The sequence below is a fragment of the Mirounga leonina genome, unplaced genomic scaffold, assembly GCF_011800145.1.
Source record: "Mirounga leonina isolate KUSES-001 unplaced genomic scaffold, KU_Mleo_1.0 Mir_127, whole genome shotgun sequence".
NCBI lineage: Eukaryota > Metazoa > Chordata > Mammalia > Carnivora > Phocidae > Mirounga > Mirounga leonina.
The window spans coordinates 16365359-16385287 of record NW_023270316.1 but is presented as its reverse complement, the minus strand read 5'-3'; the positions used below and the strand labels follow the sequence as shown (position 1 = coordinate 16385287).

General features: G+C 37.5%; 1 protein-coding gene across 2 annotated transcripts in view; it reads left to right on the top strand.

The window, feature by feature from the left end:
• Positions 1-19929, top strand: part of GPC6 (glypican 6) — a 1077286-nt gene that overhangs the window by 543040 nt on the left and 514317 nt on the right. For both annotated transcript variants that reach the window (XM_035003189.1, XM_035003190.1), the window contains exon 3: positions 3222-3613. In XM_035003189.1, coding sequence (XP_034859080.1) covers positions 3222-3613 — 392 coding nt within the window. The remainder of the gene's footprint in view (positions 1-3221; positions 3614-19929) is intronic.

Genomic DNA, 19929 nt, shown 5'->3' with positions numbered 1-19929 from the left:
CATCAGCAAAGTGGGTCCAATAACTGTCTTCCAAATCTCTATCTTGTTTGGTTTGCTGAGAAACAATCTTCATCCAAGCATAAAATACTTTGTTCAAAGAGTCAACCTTCAAAAGGTGGAATTCTAAGTCTGTGAGCAGACTAAAAATGAAATGAGGGTACTTATTTTTGGAGGACATTAGTTTTGCCTCAGTACCTTGGATCCCCATCTTTCATAACATCTAAGATCAATGTACCTTAAGGTAGCAACATTTGTCATAATTGCCTGATACATTAGCATCTTTCAATACCAAATATTAACTTTGACTGTGAGATCACTAAACCATATAATGATTTTGAACAAGGAATAATAACTTGACTTTTGAGGACCAGTGAAGCTAATAGCAAACTTTGGAGACAATGACATACCCTTAGACAGAATTTAAGCTTAGAATCTAATGAAAAGTTTCTTGAGCCCTATTTATTGAAAGATGAGAACTTGGTTTCATTATTCAGTTCTGAATACTAATTTAGGCATACAGAAGCAAACCACAAGGCACAATAAGTGAGCAGTTTGTTTTTAACCATTCAGCCTCAAAGCAGGCATAAGTCTAATATTTCATGTTCCCTGTATCAGGAGGGGAAGAGCCTAAGGAATGTTACTTTCACTAAAAGCAAAAAATAAAAAATAAAAATTTCATCCTCATAGAGAAGCATTTATATCCCCAGCCTTTGCAGAGCAATGAGAGTGAGAAGATTTTTTTTTTTTACTTTTTTTTAAGCTCTTTGAAAATCCAGACCACACTATTGATTACTAACTATTCATTGCTGAAGGCAGTACTCTGTATTCAATAAATTAAGCTTTAATTCCTGAGTCCAACAAAATAATTGACCTCAAAAAGAAGATAAATGAATGGGCTGTTCTGAGCTCATGATTAGAATCCACTTTCCAGTCTCATTATATTAGTATTTCTCAATTCAGTGATTTTTCCATTCTTTGTTAGTTTCATTCACAACCTGTAATACCTTTCACCCTGCTCCTCTATCAACGAGGCCAAGCTATTTCCATTCTTGGTTTCAAGAATGAAAGATTTTAATATGGCATTTTTATACTTTAGTATTAATATTGATCATTTACTATCATTTCCATTTTAGGACAGACTAGGTAACTAATATTTCTGAAAAATTCTGAAATGTTCTTGATTGCATAAAATCCTATATAACATAGACATAGAGCATACAGAAATATTTTGATTAATGGATCCTTTGAAAACTTTGAAAAATTTACTCTATTTGCCTCAATGCTGATTTTCCTTACTGAACCCTTGAAGATTAGGGAGGTTTAATAACATTTATCCTGATTTTACATTTGAGAAAATTTAAGATAAGAAATATTTGGTTGCTTGTACAAGATCACACAGGGTTTATAAACCATGACTTAGGAAATCCCTCACTTTTTGCTGCCACTATAGCAATAGAATTTCTATATTTAGGAAATATTTATATTTACATTTCCTAAATATAAATATTTATATTTCATAGTAAAAAGGTAAACATGTGAATAGAGTCCTCTTTACAGTTTGATGCTTTGGTTGGTTTCATTTAAAAACAACTATAAAGGGCGCCTGGGTGGCTCAGTTGGTTAAGCGACTGCCTTCGGCTCAGGTCATGATCCTGGAGTCCCGGGATCGAGTCCCGCATCGGGCTCCCTGCTCGGTGGGGAGTCCGCTTCTCCCTCTGACCCTCCCCCCTCTCATGTGCTCTCTCTCTCCTCTTATCCTCTCTCTCAAATAAATAAATAAAATCTTTTAAAAATAAATAAATAAATAAATAAATAAATAAATAAATAAATAAATAAATAAAAACAACTATAAAATAATCCTTATCATTACAGGCACCATCTAATAATAGCAACAGTGGTTCAATGTTGCTATCTTCAGAATTGAAGTGGCTAAATCAAGGTCTTCTGATAAAGCAGAAATGAGGTGTGGCTTCCAAGGAATCTGTAGAGAGATTCATGTCTTCTTTCCTTCTGTGTCTCAGGAGCAAACCCCCCAGAGTTCCAGAAAAAAAGATATTATTTGTTTGTTTGCTTGTTTTTGTTTGTATTCCTACTGGGATTCCTTGAGGTGTCCTGGACTTGCTTTGTCCCTGCATTAGCTGAGAGGGGACATGGTATCAGAGAGCAAAGAGAATTATGAGAGGTAAAAAAGGGATCCCTCTGATGGTGGGAACTTGGATTTATAAACTCGGACACAATATCTCTTCTTAGCCTTTTCTCTACCCCAAATTACATTCTCAGAATGGGGTAACACTTGAGCTTACTCTCCTGAGGCTCATTTGTGCAAATGGATAGGTGTCCTTACATACATGAAGTATGTCTTGAAGTGTGTCCTCATATGAGGCCCAAAGAGGCTAACAGTATCCAGTGACATTAATTTCTAATTTCTTGCATCCTATAAGTGAGTGCACTAATATTCAAGTTCTGCAGCAGGATAGCAGAGTTCTTGGTGTACTCTTTTTCAGTTAGAACTTCTTAGGCAGAAGGCCCTATATTTTATTCAAATTCTATAAAATGATAGTTTATATTTATAATGATAATGCAAAGTACTTCATAACTTTCTGATTCATTATGGCAATCTAAATTATGTTCATTAGAGTTTTGGTATTAAGTGAATTTAATTGCATTATGAATCTCTTAACACTGATAACTGATTGCTATATATAGCAACTACAAAGAGTCCAAAATATTACACTAATTTAAATATCCCATTTATGAACTATTCCAAGTAACAGCAGTTTAATTGAATTTAGTGTTAGTACAGATTTGTAAATAGGCTGGAGCAAAAGTTTTTATCAGTATGCATTTGTTATTATGTTAATGACAATACTTTGCAACATATTTTGATTTGAGTTTGTATCAAATTAAGATTTCCTAAAATTTAACAATAAATGAAAGAAGAACCCAGCTACTTTGGAGGAGTAGTAAATGGTATACTCCTAATGTTAACGAATGCTCTTTCAAGTGGAAATCATGTGGTCTTGTTCTCTTTGACTCATAGAAGATCATAGATGTAGGGCAAAACTTCTGTAAAATATTATCACTGGTTCATTGATACCTTAATCACAGGATATATTTTTGTATGAAAAAGACCTTTAGAAACCATTGTTTCTAAGTTAAGTAGATGCATTGGGCATTCCAGATCTTACCAGTTTATGACCGTGTTCTTGTTTTCTTTGCAGAATTTTTCCGAGAGCTCCTGGAGAATGCAGAGAAGTCACTGAATGATATGTTTGTACGGACCTACGGAATGCTGTACATGCAGAATTCAGAAGTGTTCCAGGACCTTTTCACGGAGCTGAAAAGATATTATACCGGGGGCAATGTAAATCTGGAGGAGATGCTCAATGACTTCTGGGCTCGGCTCCTGGAACGGATGTTCCAGCTGATAAACCCACAGTATCACTTCAGCGAGGACTACCTGGAATGTGTGAGCAAATACACAGACCAGCTGAAGCCCTTTGGAGATGTACCCCGGAAACTGAAAATTCAGGTCACCCGCGCCTTCATTGCTGCCCGGACTTTTGTCCAGGGGCTAACTGTGGGCAGAGAAGTTGCAAACCGAGTTTCCAAGGTAATTGAAAATCTGCTCTCTTTCTAATTGGTTTTCCTCGTTTGCTCTGTTTTTAAACAACCGTTAAAAAAAAAAAAAAAATCAAGGTGAAAGTTCTCCCTTACAGCAGTCCTTGCTCTTAGAGAAATCAGATAAATGTCAAGGTTTAATTGTTTTTTTTTTTTTCTTTTTCCTTACTTTGTGTGAGAGAAGACAAGATTTCAATCCATTCCATGTTTGGAACATAATGTCAATATTTATCAGCGATATAGTAGAGAAGCTTTTATCAGGAACGGTGCGGAAACAGGTGTTTTGTAACCATGACCACTTGGCACTTGTGATCAGAGTTTTCAGAACGATAAATAGTCATGAAACAGTCCATCCGGAGGTTATAATCCTCGAGGAAGTCACAAGGCGATAGTCTTCCTGAGGTCTGCAAGTAGAGACAAGGGGCTGTTCAGGACACCAGCTCCTGGCATTTCTTCTTCTTTATCACTCTTGTGAAAGTGGCCAAATTCCTTAGTAGTGGAGGAAGATCCCTTTGCTAACACCTGTAGAACTGGATTAGGGAGGAATAAGGAATACAAAGTATAGATTCTGGCGGAGAATTCCCTTTGTTATCCATTAGCTTTGTAATTCAATGCCATGTATTGCATTGGGCTTAAAAGCAAGATAAATCGCTAATCCACGTCATGCCTTTCCTTGAGGATGTCTCTAAACCTTTAATGCAAGGGGTCTTTCTCCACTGCTTGCTTTAAACATAGACTGTTTCCTGTGTATAGGATATTTGCCTCATGTTTAAATTCTTCCTTGACATTCAACTGTTCTTATGAGTTGGGCTTGCCCATTTATGAGGTCAACCCAACAAATAAACTGAAAGATGGTTTACTCTAAGAGGCAAAGTAAAAACAATAGCTAACAGGAATCTGGTATTATGTGGCCTAAAAAGGTCATATTTGTACAAAGATTAATGACAAAAACTACTTTCTTATTGCAGGGGTGTGACAAAGAGCCACATAGTTCTCATAACTATTGGTACCATCCTACCATGTTTCTTTTTTCTTCACTTTGATGTCCTCAGTATTTACATCTTGCATAAAAACTGTGTATACCCTTTAAAAATGTTTCTCCATGGCACTATTTATAAATTTCATAGCAATCCATTTTTAAATTACCTGTTCCTACCGAGTTTATGTGAGCATATGGAAAGACTATTTTCAAGAAGGCTCTAAAAAGGTAATCACATGGGACTTAATAATATAAAGGACATATGATTCTGATGTAAAAATCAATGTGTTTTTTTTTTTAATTGAAAATCAACAATATTCTAGATACCAAAGGAACTAGAGCCCCAAAAGTGGATTGATAAGGAATGAGCCAGGTGGAATAGCAAGAGGAAATGTGGTCATCTGGGAAAATCTGTAAAATATAGAGAAGTACAAGAAATATATATGTATCCCATATATTCTTGAACAGATAGCTTTTTTGTAAAAAAAAAAAAATCGGTAACTTTAGTTACAGTGGCTTCATATTGAAGTCTTCGCTTTTGTTGAAGAATGAAACACAACCAGCTTTTAAAACACAAGGTAAGAAATTCAAAGCAGGGACTGATGTATGCAACACCCTTGATTGTTTACTTGGATTCTGGCTGAGTGTGAATAATGTTTAGAAGTATATATTTTGGCCTGGGGACGTGCTGGTGCGGTAAGAGAGTGTTGTCTAGCAAAGGATTTAAAAAGCCTCAGGGGAGGCTGCTGCCGATTCTCAGAAGGTGGCATTAACAACTGCCCAGAACTGGCATCTCCCTTTTAATCATTCCCTGACTGTTCAGTGGGAGGTCCTTGTAGATCAAAATCGAATCTACTAGTCTTTCTGGCGTGGAGGTTGACATCATGCAACATCCACCAATAGAGTATGACTTTTCATTTTTTTTCCAAGCATGATGAGGAGGAACACTGAGATCATGCTTCTCCTGATCCTTGCATGATCAACATTCATTTGCTGAGCAACTGCTGTGGGTTTGTGATGTCGTTTGTGGTATGGAATCATGGAATGTTGACTGTTCTGTGCAGATATTGGCTTGTCTGGCCTGAGTTTCATGAGCCCTAATCTACACAAATCATAAATCCCATGCTGACATCTGGACCCCACCTTCTAGTAGAAAGATAAATAGATACAGATAGAGATAATGTGGTTTAAAAGAGGCTGAGAATTTTTTTTTTCTAAAATACTTTATGACTCAGGGAGTTAAGCATTTTTATCAATGAACTTTCTCACCTAATGATTACCAGATGGTCTATAGCTGACTAAACCAGAAATAGATCTACTAGGATTATTAGTGTGCTAATAATTTTCAGCACCCAAAGTATTTTTTTGTAATAAGAATAAAATATTACAGGGCTAAATATATAAAAAGGAGAAGCAAGAATGGTGTTGGAGGTATAAGCCCTTCATAAATCTGAAACCTCCCTGTGGTCCATTACTTGAGTGGTTTAGAGTTGGTGAAATGATTGCAGAAGAGGGAAGGAATTCAAGGCAGAATTCCCAACTGGAGATCAACAAACTAGGTTATCTCCTGCGTCTTGGTTTGGAGAATACTTTTTTTCTTTCAGTTTCTCTTTTCTCTTTCAGTGGCTTCTTAAATCTTGGGGAAGATGTCGTTAATAGCTTCTAATTAAGTGTTTTGACTGGAAAATTTATCTCTTTGGCAAAACACAGCCATTTGACACAAATGTTTTGACATGATATCATAGGGCATTTTCTTACCAGAAAAATGGAGGAATACTTTTTAGGTATCAACACAATTATTTTTTAAATTTATCTTTGCCACCTTATAGATAAAAGCCTTGTCTTCTTCTAGGCACTGAATGGAGCTACTTAATTTTAAGTAACTGTAACTGGAGATCTGGTTCTTAGAAGTATTAAATGACTTGGAGTATCTGTGGTCAATTAGCCAGGATTCATTTTCTCTTTGAATGACTATTTTTTTCCGAGTACCAAGTGTTGACAAAATAAGATTTGGTAACTTGTATCCTTTATTGGTGGAAGGATAAATGGACATGTTCACTTTGGATAGCAATTGGAAAATAACTCTACTGTTGAACAAGTGCATATCCTAAAGCTGCCATTCTACCCCTGGAGTGGACCAGGGAGGCATGTACACGCATGTACAGGTAGATGTGAAAGAATGTTAACAGCAGCACTGTTTGCAATAACATGAAAAGTAAAAAGATCACAAACGTCCCATCTGTGTACATCATGAGCTCTTTACACCCTGAAATCCTATGGGGCATTGAAAATAAGTGAACTATAGCCACACTCGTGGATGAATCACAGAAACCTCCTTTTGAGAGAAAAAAAAATCAGCAAAGCATACAGACAATCTATATAAAATTCAAATAATGTAAAATGAAGCAATGCAGTATTTAAGAATAAAAATATATGTGAGAAAAAAATTTTAAATTGTAAACACAAACATCAGATGGTCATTACCTTTGGGGGTTAGGTTTGGAGATTTTATAAAGGAGAGATATACAAGGGTTTCTAAAGTTATTGATAACATACTGTTTCTTAAGCTCTGGGCTATGTGTGTGGTCAGGAGTGGATTTAAAACCATTTTAATGAAAAATATTCAAGTGGAGAAAGACTTTGCCATCGTTCCTCTCTGATTCTCTTCATCTGCGCAGATATGATCAAGTCCCTGAGCTGTCCTCATGAGTTTATCAGATTTACTGCTGTCTGTGACTTGTTAACCATTCACTTTCCATGCCCCATACTGTGCTGAATAATATCAGGTAAGCATGGAAGGCAAAGCTCCCAAATGAAGATAAAAGCAAATTTTGATAATGTGGTCACCTGGAGAGAAAGAATCTACACTATTCTTTAGCATTGTCCCTTTATTAAAACACCACTCTCATTCCCTTATATGTACCCATTCGTGACTGAGAACATGGATTGCAGCTTGTCAAACACTGTGAAACACACAGACAGAGGCCTGCATAAAGAGGTGTTAACAGGTTGTCTACTTAGACCAAGCTTCAGCTGTTTATCAAAAGGCAATGTAGAAATGACTCTCGTGTCTGCACTGGCCTGTCTTGATGCCATTTAAAAAAGGAAGACATGACTTTCCTATCTTTCTGCTTTAATAAAAGTGACTTCTATGGGTAAACACTGTAAATTATGTCAATACAACTACATCAACTATGCAAGTCATTTCAATGACTCATTCCAGACAGTTTGGGTAAATAGTAGAGCTCAGATCCAGAGAACTTGCACTATTGCAGAAGACTGTCATGGATCTTTTTTTTTGTCTTTCTGTCTATGTATCTATCTGTCCACCTATTCATCCAGCCATTAACCTAAAATCCTTCTTTCTTGTGGATCATGACTTTGAAAAGAAAGTCTGGCTTTTAGTCTTTAGGAAGACCAGAATATTTTCATCAGTAGACACCTGCCATATCTACTACACAGACTGTCGTTTTTGCATGAAGAGCCTCTTAGCTGGTTCATCCACCTGAGTAAACAGCTTTGCATTAACAATGCAATGCCTAGAAAGCAGTAAACAGAAAGTCAATTTTCAATAAATGTGGTTGATGGACTATAAGGCTGAAAAAATTTATCATCAAATTTGATGAAATGAAGTCTATGAAATCCATCCATTGACAGCATTCTCTGATCACAATGGAAAACTATTCTGAAGAATTTACCATGGATGTAATTTACAAGAGAAATGGTATTCTATTTACTGCTTGTTTTGGGGAAAGAATTTATGATATAAAGTAAGACCACCTGTTGTAGCTATCACCTGACTCATTTGTCTTGTGCCTTTTATGGTGATCTCTTAATTGGAGTTAACTTCTTTGGAGTCATCCAGAAATGAAAAGGACCACTGAAAGGTCTTAGGTGAATGAAACCTTTTTATAGTTCTTCTGTGGCTAGTGTATTTTCTTCTGTAATCGATGATTATTCAATGTAGGTTACTTCAGTAATTTACAGTGTTAGGAAGAATAGGTAAGCCTTTCGAAATTATCAATAATACGTCTATGTTTACAACTTTAAAATCAGCATAAATAATACATGCTTGCTGCTTTTATGATGGTGGTGTGGATGTTATATTTAGAAAGTACTTTGCAGTCAATAAATAAATAATTTCATGATAAAAATAGTAACAGAATACAAGTACTAGGAGCCATAACAATGAAAATAGCTTATTAATGTAATTCATTGAAAATTTATGAATTTTACCAAGGTGTAGGTGCTGTGATAAGCTCTGGAAATCACAATATTATAAGAAAGTCCTGGTGTCGGAAGAAGAGAAGAACATTTCCCCTCAGGAATAACATGCCAGATACTACAGATGGGTTTAGACAATTAAGAGAGACAGTCCCATTTAAATTAAACCATTTTGGTACTACCCAAAGCAGTCTACATTTAAGGCAATCCCTATCAAAATGCCACCAGCATTTTTCACAGAGCTAGAACAAATTATCCTAAAATTTGTATGGAACCACAAAAGACCCCAAATAGCCAAATCTTGAAAAAGAAATGCAAAGCTGGAGGCATCACAATTCCGAACTTCAAGCTATATTACAAAGTTGTAGTCATCAAGACAGTATGGTACTGACACAAAAACAGACACATAGATCAATGGAACAGAATAGAAAACCCAGAAATAGACCCACAACTATATGGCCAACTAATCTTCGACAAAGCAGGAAAGAATATCCAGTGGAAAAAAGACAGTCTCTTCAACAAATGGTGTTGGGAAAACTGGACAGCTACATGCAAAAGAATAAAACCGAACCACTCTGTTACACTATATACAAAAATAAATTCAAAATAGATGAAAGACCTAAATGTGAGGTAGGAAATCATCAAAATCCTAGAGAAGAACATAGGTAGTAACCTCTTTGAACCCAGTGGTAGCAACTTCTCACTAGACATATCTCCAGAGCTAAAGGAAACAAAAGCAAAAATGAACTATTGGGACTTCATCAAGATAAAAAGTTTTTGCACAGCGAAGGAAACAATCATCAAAACTAAAAGGCAACCTGTGGAATGGGAGAAGATATTTGCAAATGACATTCTGATAAAGGGTTAGTATCCAAAATCTATAAAGAACCTAGCAAACTCAGGGCGCCTGGAGAGCTCAGTCTGTTGGGTGTCTGACTCTTGATTTCAGCTCAGGTCATGATCTCAGAGTAATGGGATCCAGCTCCATGTCAGTCTCCGTACTCAGCAAGGAGTTTGCTTGGGATTCTCTCCCTCTCCTTCTGGCCCTCCCACCCCTGTTCTCTCTCTCTCTTTTTACAAAAAAAAAAAAAAAAAAAAAAAAGGAACTTCTCAAACTCAATACCCAAAAAAATAAATAATCCAATTAAGAAATGGACAGAAGACATGAATAGACATCTTTCCAAAGAAGACATACAGATGGCTAACGGGCACATGAAAAGATGCTCAGCATCACTTGTCATTAGGGAAACACAAATCAAAACCATGATGAGATAGTCAGAATGGCTAAAAATAATAACACAGGAAACAACAGATGTTGACAAAGATGTGGAAAAAGGGGAACCCTCTTAAACTATTGGTAGGAATGCAAACTTGTGCAGCCACTCTGGAAAATAGTATGGAGGTTCCTCAAAAAGTTAAAAATAGAGGGGCACCTGGGTGACCCAGTCAGTTAAGTGTCCAACTCTTGGTTTGGGCTCAGGTCATGATCTCAGGGTCATGAGATCAAGCCCTGTGTCGGGCTCCAGGCTCAGCACAAAGTCTGCTTGGGTTTCTCTCTCCTTCTCCCTCTGTCCCCCTCAATAAATAAATAAATCTTTAAAAAAAAAAAAAGTTAAAAATACAACTTCCCTACAACCATAATGGCACTACCAAGTATTTACCCAAAGAATACAAAAATACTGATTCAAAGGGGCACATGCACACCAATGTTTATAGCAGCATTATCAACAATAGCCAAACTATGGAAAGAGCCCGAATGTCTGTCAACTGATGAATGGATAAAGAAGAGGTGGTATATACATGCAATGGAATATTACTCAGCCATCAAAAAAATGAAATCTTGCCATTTGCAACAATGTGGATGGAGCTAGAGCATATGATGCTAAGCACAATAAGTCAGTCAGAGAAAGACAAATACCATATGATTTCACTCATGTGGAATTTAAGAAACAGAACAGACGAACATAGGGGAAGGGGAAAAAAAAAAGAGAGGAAGGCAAGCCATAAGAGTCTTAAATATAGAGAACAAACTGAGGGTTGCTAGAGGGGAGGTGGGCAGGAAGATGGGCTAAATGGTAATGGGCATTAAGGAGGGCACTTGTGATGAGCACTGGGTGTTGTATGTAAGTGATGAATCACTAAATTCTACTCCTGAAACCAATTTTACATTGGTTAACTAGAATTTAAATTAAAACTTTTTTAAAAACCACTTTGGTTATTTTGATTAAAACAGTTAAAATTTCTCATTAATTTTAAGTTCTCTTGCAAAATATATAGCTTAGGTGTATGAATTTGAAAAATGGTTGAGATAAGAAGAGGGCAGAAATTGAGGAAAATGAAGCCATTTATTTCCAATGCATTAAAAGCTATTTGTGTGGGGCGCCTGGATGACTCTGTCGGTTAAGCGTCTGACTCTTGGTTTCAGCTCAGGTCATGATCTCAGGGTCCTGGGATTGAGGCCCAAGCCGGGCTCTGTGCTCAGTGGGAGTCTGCTTGATATTCTTTCTCTCTTCTTCTCCCTCTGCCTTTCTGGCCTCTCTCTCTCTCTCTCTGTCTCTCTCTTTGTCTCTCTAAAATAAAGAAATCTTAAAAAAAAAACTATTTGTGTATTCTTTCTTTTTGTTCTTTTTGTAGCTTGTGTCTCTTTCTAATACCTATGCCTAAATTAGGCTATTTTATTTTAAAATTATACTACCTATTGGAATTCCATTAAAATGAGCACCTTTCTCCCTGTTGAATTTAGTCGTGAAGTTTTATTCATATTAAAAGGAGAAGTTAACAAGTTCCTTAACTCTGTCTAAATACGGCATAGCTAGGAAAAGTCTGGGAACCACAGTTCTGCCTCTCCTGTACTTAACAGGTATAGTTTTCTTCTCCTTTACAGTCCAAGATGGAGTGGTTGTAATAACCCAATATTCATCTGAGCCAAATGTGGATTCTTGTATAAGTGGAGCTGTTTTGGAGATTTAGTTCCACCCTCATCGATAAACACTTATTCATTGTATATTATATGTCAAGTACTACTGGTAAGTTCTTGAGATACCACAATCAAGTAAGTTAACATATTTGCAAGTACTAATTGGGAAGAGAGAGAGACACACACACACAGAATCAATGTATACTGAGAGAATTTTGCAGTAAATGTTCTGGGAACAGAGAGGAGAGGCATCTAGCTTCATCTTGTGTGCCGTGAAACTTTCAGGGGTATCGAAGTCCGAAGCACATGTTGAAGGATGCATGGGCCTTGGGCAGATGATGAGGGCATCCGGCACAGTGAAGGACGCTGGAGGCAGAAGCACAGAGGGATGAAACCAAATGATGTGTGCAGGTAGCTGCAAGCACATGGTGTCCCTGAGGCATAAAGTACAAAGCCATGAATAGCTAGAGATGAAGTTGGAGACCTAAGCTGAGCTCTTGGATAAAAACTATTTCACTAACAATTTCGTGCATGGCAATTTTGCCCGAATAACAAAAACAAAAAACAAAAAACAAAACAAAACAAAAAAAACACTTTCTGTGGTTAAAGGATTCTAGTATTTTTGAGGAACAAATGTATGCCGAGCACTTACTGTGGGTCAGGCATTATTCTATAAGAAACAGGAAATAACAATGAGTAGCATTGTCCTTGAGGAAATCAAAGATTATCCAAACGTTCAAGTGTGGTGTAAACAATAAGGATAAAGACAGAGATCTGTATAGAACACTATGTCAATCAAGAGAAATACATGTCCCCCTTTCACTGTAGAATAGGTAATAGTCAGACTCAGACTTTAAGAATGAATAGGTGTTACAGAGGGAGAAAGGATGTAAGGCTTTCTTGCCAGGGGCCCAACAGGTTCAAAGGCACAAATCATGAAAGGTCATGGTGTTTAGGAGAGGATGCCAGGAGGTCGATTTGAATCATATTATTTGGGTCATATTTTAAGTTCAGGAATGTCATGGACTTGGCATAGGCAAGGGGTAACAGTGATTTTTCAAAAGACAAGTATCTGATCAGATACTCACTTTAAAAAAGATGGTCCATGGGAATGGTAATCTGGATTGCGAGCCTGACGGCAGGTGCAGTGATGAGGACTATTGCAATTGCTCAGATAAACAGTGATGAGACGTGGGTCAACACAGGTGGAGCAGAGTGCAGAGCACCCCAGGAGAGACAAACACACCAGCAAGTATTCAGGTTGGTGTGTCTTCTCGGGCTCTCTCCCCAGCAGCGAGCACAATTCCCGGCACAAAGTTTGTTCGCATTTAATAACGGCTGTCTCCCTGCTGACTGGTTTGAGAATCACTACCATATAAATGTTTGTTGGCAAAGGATGGTAACATTTGGCAAGAGAAAGAAAGGAATAGGATCAGAGGAAACATCAAAACATATAAAGATTTAAAGAGGATAAAGAGAAAGAAGACACCTGACAAGAGCCAGAAAAGCATACTGTCCTGAAAGGAAAGGGAGCAGAATCTCAAAAAACTGGGTAATCAACGGTATCAAATGTTGCAGGTAGTCACATGGGAGGCACAGAGCAAACAGACCTTTGGATTTGGCCATTAGGATGTTACTAACTAGCAAGTGCAGTGTGACCAGGCTGGTATTCAGTGGTTGAGAAGTTGTCTCTTCTGCCACTCACTACACATTCTAGAACAGGCTGAACAAAGCATGGTCCATGGACTGGTGCTCCTCAGCAGGCTGATATGGTTTTGCAATAAGGACAAACACTGAAAGTATTTTAAAAATCTTAATAGCAATTTCACATTGCCCCAGCATCCTAGACACCATCAGTAGACTTTTTCATGAATATTGTTGAACTTGCCTGATGAGTCTCCTCGTTTGAGCTGCATCTTGGTTATGCTCCGTCGGATTAGGTATCAGGTCATAACATACTGGGAAGAATCACACAACCAGCCAAAGCCTGTCGAGATCATTTGAGCCTCAGATAGTCAGTCTGAGATGTACTATTCTAGAATAATGCTAAGAATACAAAATAATCTATCTGGCTTGGTTTTATTGGTGTGTCCAGGCTTTCTCCTTCCTATGTGCAGTTTCCCTTTACCCCTTTTTTGCGGCTTCCTGACCCAGCCTTTTCCCCTGGGGCGCCTTCTGTGTGTTCACAACCGTCCTGGACTCCTGTAAACCCGTTTTGATTGACAAATATGTCTGCCTTGGCCCCAAAAGTCCGAGAACTCCTCTGGGGCCACAGAAAACGTGTGCTAAAGGCAGACATCTTTGTTACTAATAGGGAAGGGCCACTGGTGAAATGTGCCAATTAAGGTACCACACAGATAAAAAGTCCCAAGGATAAAACTCTAGTACAGTAACTCAAAGAATGCTGCTTCTGAAATGCTTCGTAAAGAAAAACGGACCTGACCCTTGGTTCCAGTGTCAACGCTGACCCTGTTCTCGGCTGCGTATCTCCGAATGCTTCTCCTACTAGAAGGTTCTGTGTAACAAGATTTGAACCACAGTCGTGTTGTAATTACTTACACATGCAAAAGCACATCCAGTGAGCTGACGGGACACCTCGGGCTGCGTGCTCTGATAGGCCGAACTTAAAAGATTGGAGGATTTCTCTTCTATTGTCCCATCTTCAGAGAGTTAGTGTAACAAGGACATTCTCTGAGGCAGTGTAGAGGTTGATGAGCCCAGATACACGTGAAAAGGAATTTTAATAAAGCTTGGCAGATCTATGGCATTAATAGTGCTGACATAGTAAAGCAGGACTTACGTCAAGAGTATGACATATTGGTATTTTTTTTTAAATGAGGTATAAGGTCCTGCAGATATTTGACTGTGTAGAAGATGGGGGACATATTATTACATGCCATACATTTTCTCCATTGTTATCTTCGTGATTACAGGTAAGGGTTATTCCCCCTCATGTGTATGCATTTTACCTCTTCGTCTTGATGAGTGATCGCCCAAACACAATGGATCAATCCCAGATGCTCGGAAAATAGCAATCATCTCACACAATGTCGAAACTCTACATTTTCTTGTGTCTAAATTGGAGAGCCAAGAGTGAAAATGGACAGTTCAGAGTGTCAGTAATGGGATAATGGTGACTTTGACATTCAGATGTAAGTAAAACTGTAGCCTAAATCAATAGATATTCCAAGTTAACATCAGTTGACACTTAAGTGGCTGGCATAAACAGATTTTTAAAAATTCATTTTCATCCTGCAGAATGTGCTGCATGTCAAAAATGCCAATGTCGTATTTAATAGTCAGCAGATGGCAGGATTTTATATGGAAATTGTATCCTCTTCAGTTTGTAGTGTCTTAAGAAGTCAGGAAGGAAGGCTTTTCTGTGTTCATTCTGGATAGGATTTTGTAATCAGAAAAATTCATTCATTCAACATGTTAAGCATTCATAAATATATTAATTAAGAAAAATTATTATTCTGTATACTATCCACATAGTACTTATGAATATGAGTCTCTCCATAAAGAAATATATTAGTTGATAAATAATGGATGTTAAAACTTTCCTCATTTGCTCTTGGCTTTCTGAAAACCTATTTCTTACTAAAAGTATAGGCATAAGGCAACATTTATTTCACTGTTTTTCAATGAGAATGGACAGCAGTTAGTAAGAAATCTAAGATTTTATAGCGCTTTAAACAATAGCAGAGAACCAAGCACTCTGCAGACATCCTCATTCCTTTCTTCTTAGGCTTTTGGTGCTCAAATGAGAGGCTGGGCCAAAGAGAATTTAACCGTACTTGCAATAAAGCATTTTATTGAAAAGACAAACCTTATGATATCCTGCTGCATTTGCAGACAGAAGATAACTATATAAAATATTTATGATACTACTTCCATAAAATACCAGAAATACCTATTTTGGAATGGAGAAAAAAGTACCCTGACATTTTGGCTAAGATGGCAGATAGAATCCAGATTGAAAGTCTTTTTTATTTGTGCAGATTTTTTTTGTTATTAATAACAGTTATCACTTTCTTCCACCAACAGTCCAATATACCAATTGTTTAATACACTGTAAAACTTCCAACTCCTAGCTATCCCAGCTCTCCCTCTTGGATCAATGTATAGTTTATCACTTGTGTTGTGATTATGGGACCAAATGAATTGGGGAAATGAGATAATCTGATGAATCACTCAAGTCAAATAGCCCTTTTTTTTTTTTGTTTTGCCCTTCAAATTACCAAGAAAGTTTAAATAAAATTTTTACCCTAGCTTAGATCACCTAGGTATTTGTTTTTTATTGGTAGTTAGTAAAATAATTTTATGCATTTTTGCATATTGTTTTCTGACTATAAAATCAATAGGTGCTCATCTAGAAAGAAACACCATGTGGAAAACACAGAAGAGCACGAAGAAGAAAATAATCCTAAATTCCCACCACCCAACCAATGTCAAAGATTGATTAAAAGATAATCAATGTCAAAAGTTTGTGTTTCTAGTCTTTTTGCACCTCTAATATATTTTTATATTACATATTGTTGAATCATGTGGGATGATTCATTTTGGATTCTACTTTTTTCACTTCAACATCAGAAGTATTTCCCCACATCAAAAGCATTTCTTTAAAAATTCCTCTTATTTCTTAAAGAATTATTTTACAACCTAGAGACTTTGTTTGCTACCAATGTATCTGGGGATCTGTCACAAATAGTCACCCCCTGGACATTCTTGCTAGGAAAAGGAAACAACTGTTTTAAGTAGTTTATGTGTGTGTGCATGTTTAGCTTTACTCATTTTGCACTCTGAAATGCCAAGATACATGAGAGTTCCATGATTTCCTTATCATGTATTTAACTGTTGAAATTTACTGACTGGTTTATATAGACTCCAGAGGGCTTAGAAGCAGTGTTTTTATTTTTTTATTTGTGTTGTGTTGTGTTGTGTTGTATTGTTTTGTTCTGTTCAAAAAGGAAAAAAGGTATAAACATAAAGCAGAGGCAGGAATGAGTCTGACTGAAAAATGTTTATGAGAACTTCTTGGGCAATCTTCCCCATTGGGCCAAAAGTCTGGATCTAAGCCAGATTGCAAACTTGTGGACCTTGATCCTAACTGGCCCATAGGCATGTTTTATTTGGTATGAATTCTTTAAGATTTCAAATAAGGTTTTATAATGGGGAGGGTTGACATAAAATGTGGCTTTCTACAATTTCTGAAGATATCACCAACCTGGCCCTGTGTTCTGGATGGCAAAAATTGGCTAGAGTTAAAGAATATTTAGACTGAGTTGTTTTGGGTGGAGCTTTCATGGATTTAGTTTGATGCCCATCTGACCACTCCCATATTTGGCCAGATTCTGAAGTCAGTATTGCTTGTCATCTATCAAAATGTGTGGCTGTTTTTCTCATAAGAGAGAACTGTTTCTACCTGTGTCTTTACTAAAAGTGAAAAGTGAAAAAGTGAGAGGGCCATGTTTCAAGAAAAAAAATGGTAGGAAGTTTATTTTTTGGGAAGTATAAATATTCCAAGTATTTTATAGGCAAATATGTTTAAACTATGTTTAAAATTAAAAAAAAAGTAAACTTCACTTGTAATTATTGACTCCTTGGCATTCGAATGTGCCAACCCTCCTTTAAGCCTTCTGTTAGCTCTCGGTATGAGGTAGACCGTATTCTTTAATCAAATAAAAGCAAGCCAAGGGCTAAGGAAGAAACTCTACTGTTCTTAGTGTTGGAGTCACTAAAGAATCCCCCCTTTTTTTTTTATTAAAGATTTTATTTATTTATTTGACAGAGAAAGACACAGCGAGAGAGGGAACACAAACGGGGAGTGGGAGAGGGAGAAGCAGACTCCCCGCTGAGCAGGGAGCCCGATGCGGGACTCGATCCCGGGACTCCAGGATCATGACCTGAGCCGAAGGCAGTCGCTCAACCCACTGAGCCACCCAGGTGCCCAAGAATCCCCCCTTTTAATGTCTTAAAGAACATCCTTATAATATACACGGCTGGAAGTTTATTCCTGCCAAAATGGACCATAGTAGCAAGCACAGGCCTAGAATTCTTCCCATCAAAGTGATCATAACTTCATCACTATTATCAAATTCTCTTCAGATCTAATGCAAATGGAAGCCAGCAGTTATTAAATATGCCAGCCACTGGGCTAAGTACTTTTCACACATTGTCACTTAATTCTTATGCCAAACCTAAGATCTAGGTATAGTTATGACCCCATTTATTAGATAAGGATCCTGGGGCTGTGTGGCAAAGGCTGTGTGGCAAAGGGTCCGTGCTATAAATCTGCACTGCTTCCCCGGAGTTGGGCTTTGTCTGAATGTCGCCACCTATGTAAAACTCCTTGGTCTATGGCAATGCTGTCCAAAAGGAATGTGATAGGAACCACAAATCTAATTTAAAATGTTCTGTAAGCCCATTAAGATAAAAAGAAACAGGCAAAACTAATTTTAATGGTAAATTTTTAACCCACTATATCCCAAACATGGTCATTTAAATGTGTAATCAATACAAAAATTATTAATGAGATATTTTATGTTTCTTGTAATAAGTCCTCAAATTTCTGTTTTGCACTTATAACAAATCACACTTTTGGACTAGCCATATTTCCTCGGCTCAAGAACCGCATGTGGTTAGTGGCTAAGGTATCAGACAAAGCAAATATATAGTTTTAATGCATCATCCTCCTATTTAGGGCAAAGAATTTTAGGAACTCACACCAGGAAGTCTAAACTCTTGTGGTGGATTATTGATACAGTTCGTCCGGTTATGAGGAAAATAGAGAAATAGTCTGTGTTTGCATAATGCATTTGCATTATGCAAATAATGACTGACTGGCACTCTGACATAAATAACAGACACTTTATTGAGAGGTTTGTTCTTGCCAGTCCCTCAGAGGTTTTGCATGTGCTACTACCAGTGACCATAAGTATAATGAGCATCAGGAAGGTTGTAAATCATCATGGATGGATTAATCTGTGGTTTTCCACCTGCCCTGGGGAGGTGGATGAGAAATGTTAGTACAGGAGTGGCTGGCATCTATGGGTGTCTGCATCCATTGTAAACAACATACATGTCCAAATATTATCACGGCGGGGTGGGGGGGTCTCTCTGAAATTTTTGGCTCTTAAAAAGGGGCCTTAATACTCATAAAGGTGACCCATCCTTGGATTAAAGGACTCAAAACCACATGACTAATTTGCTTTCAGACAGATTTGAGAGTATTTCCACATTTTGGGGGGAAAGAAGGTACTCTTCAAGTCAAAGCCCCTGAAGTATTGGCTCGCTTAGATTTCTCCTAAAACATTTTAGCACATAGGTTTTAAAAGAAGAAACTGGCAAATTACAGTTTTAGTGAATTGCTATTTGGATGCATAAGGTGATGCACCAGAGGTTGACAGAGTTGACATTCATCTTCCCCAAATGCCTTTCACTGTCAGGTATCATAAGAAGGATCCTATTCAATAACTCCTACCGTGGAATTGGTACTTTCATCACCACTCTGAAAACTTTGATTTGTTATTGAGTTTCCCTTGGTGATCTGGAAGGTCAGACCACCAGGCAGAAGAAGTTGGTTCTGTGGCAGCCACCATGTTCTGGATACATACGGTTTCCCCCCAGGCTCAGAATACCATTGTGCTAGAGAGCTGACTTTAGACTTACTTTATAATTCCATTCATTAAATTAACTTAGAATATGTAAACTGATTTGTTGGGAGATTTAAAATCATTTCCCTCAGGAGAGTGGAGAATATTAGATTAGCAGTTTTTCTGAGCACGGCTTTGACTCAGTTTCAGGGGGCAGGCAGTTTAATGTCAGCATCCCATCATTTTAGCTATGCAGTGTCATTTTCTCTCTACTTCTCACTGCTGAGTCAAAAATCTATTCAAGAGGTTACAAATATGTCAGAGTATTTCCAAGGGAGAGAAAGTTTGTAGGTAACTTCTGTCTAGTCGCAGCCTCAGATTCTGACTCTGCATTCATTCCAGCATCTATGGCTGCATTTCCTTTTCCACACTCAGCAACCCTACAAACCAATTTATTAGGAACTGAGCTTAATCACTTGGAGCAACATAATCACTTTGTAGTCTCATGCTGCTTCGCACGTGTGTCCCTCCCTTTCCAGGAACTGGCTCAGTTTCTGAAATCTAAACTCTGATCACCCGAAGCGCAATCTGTT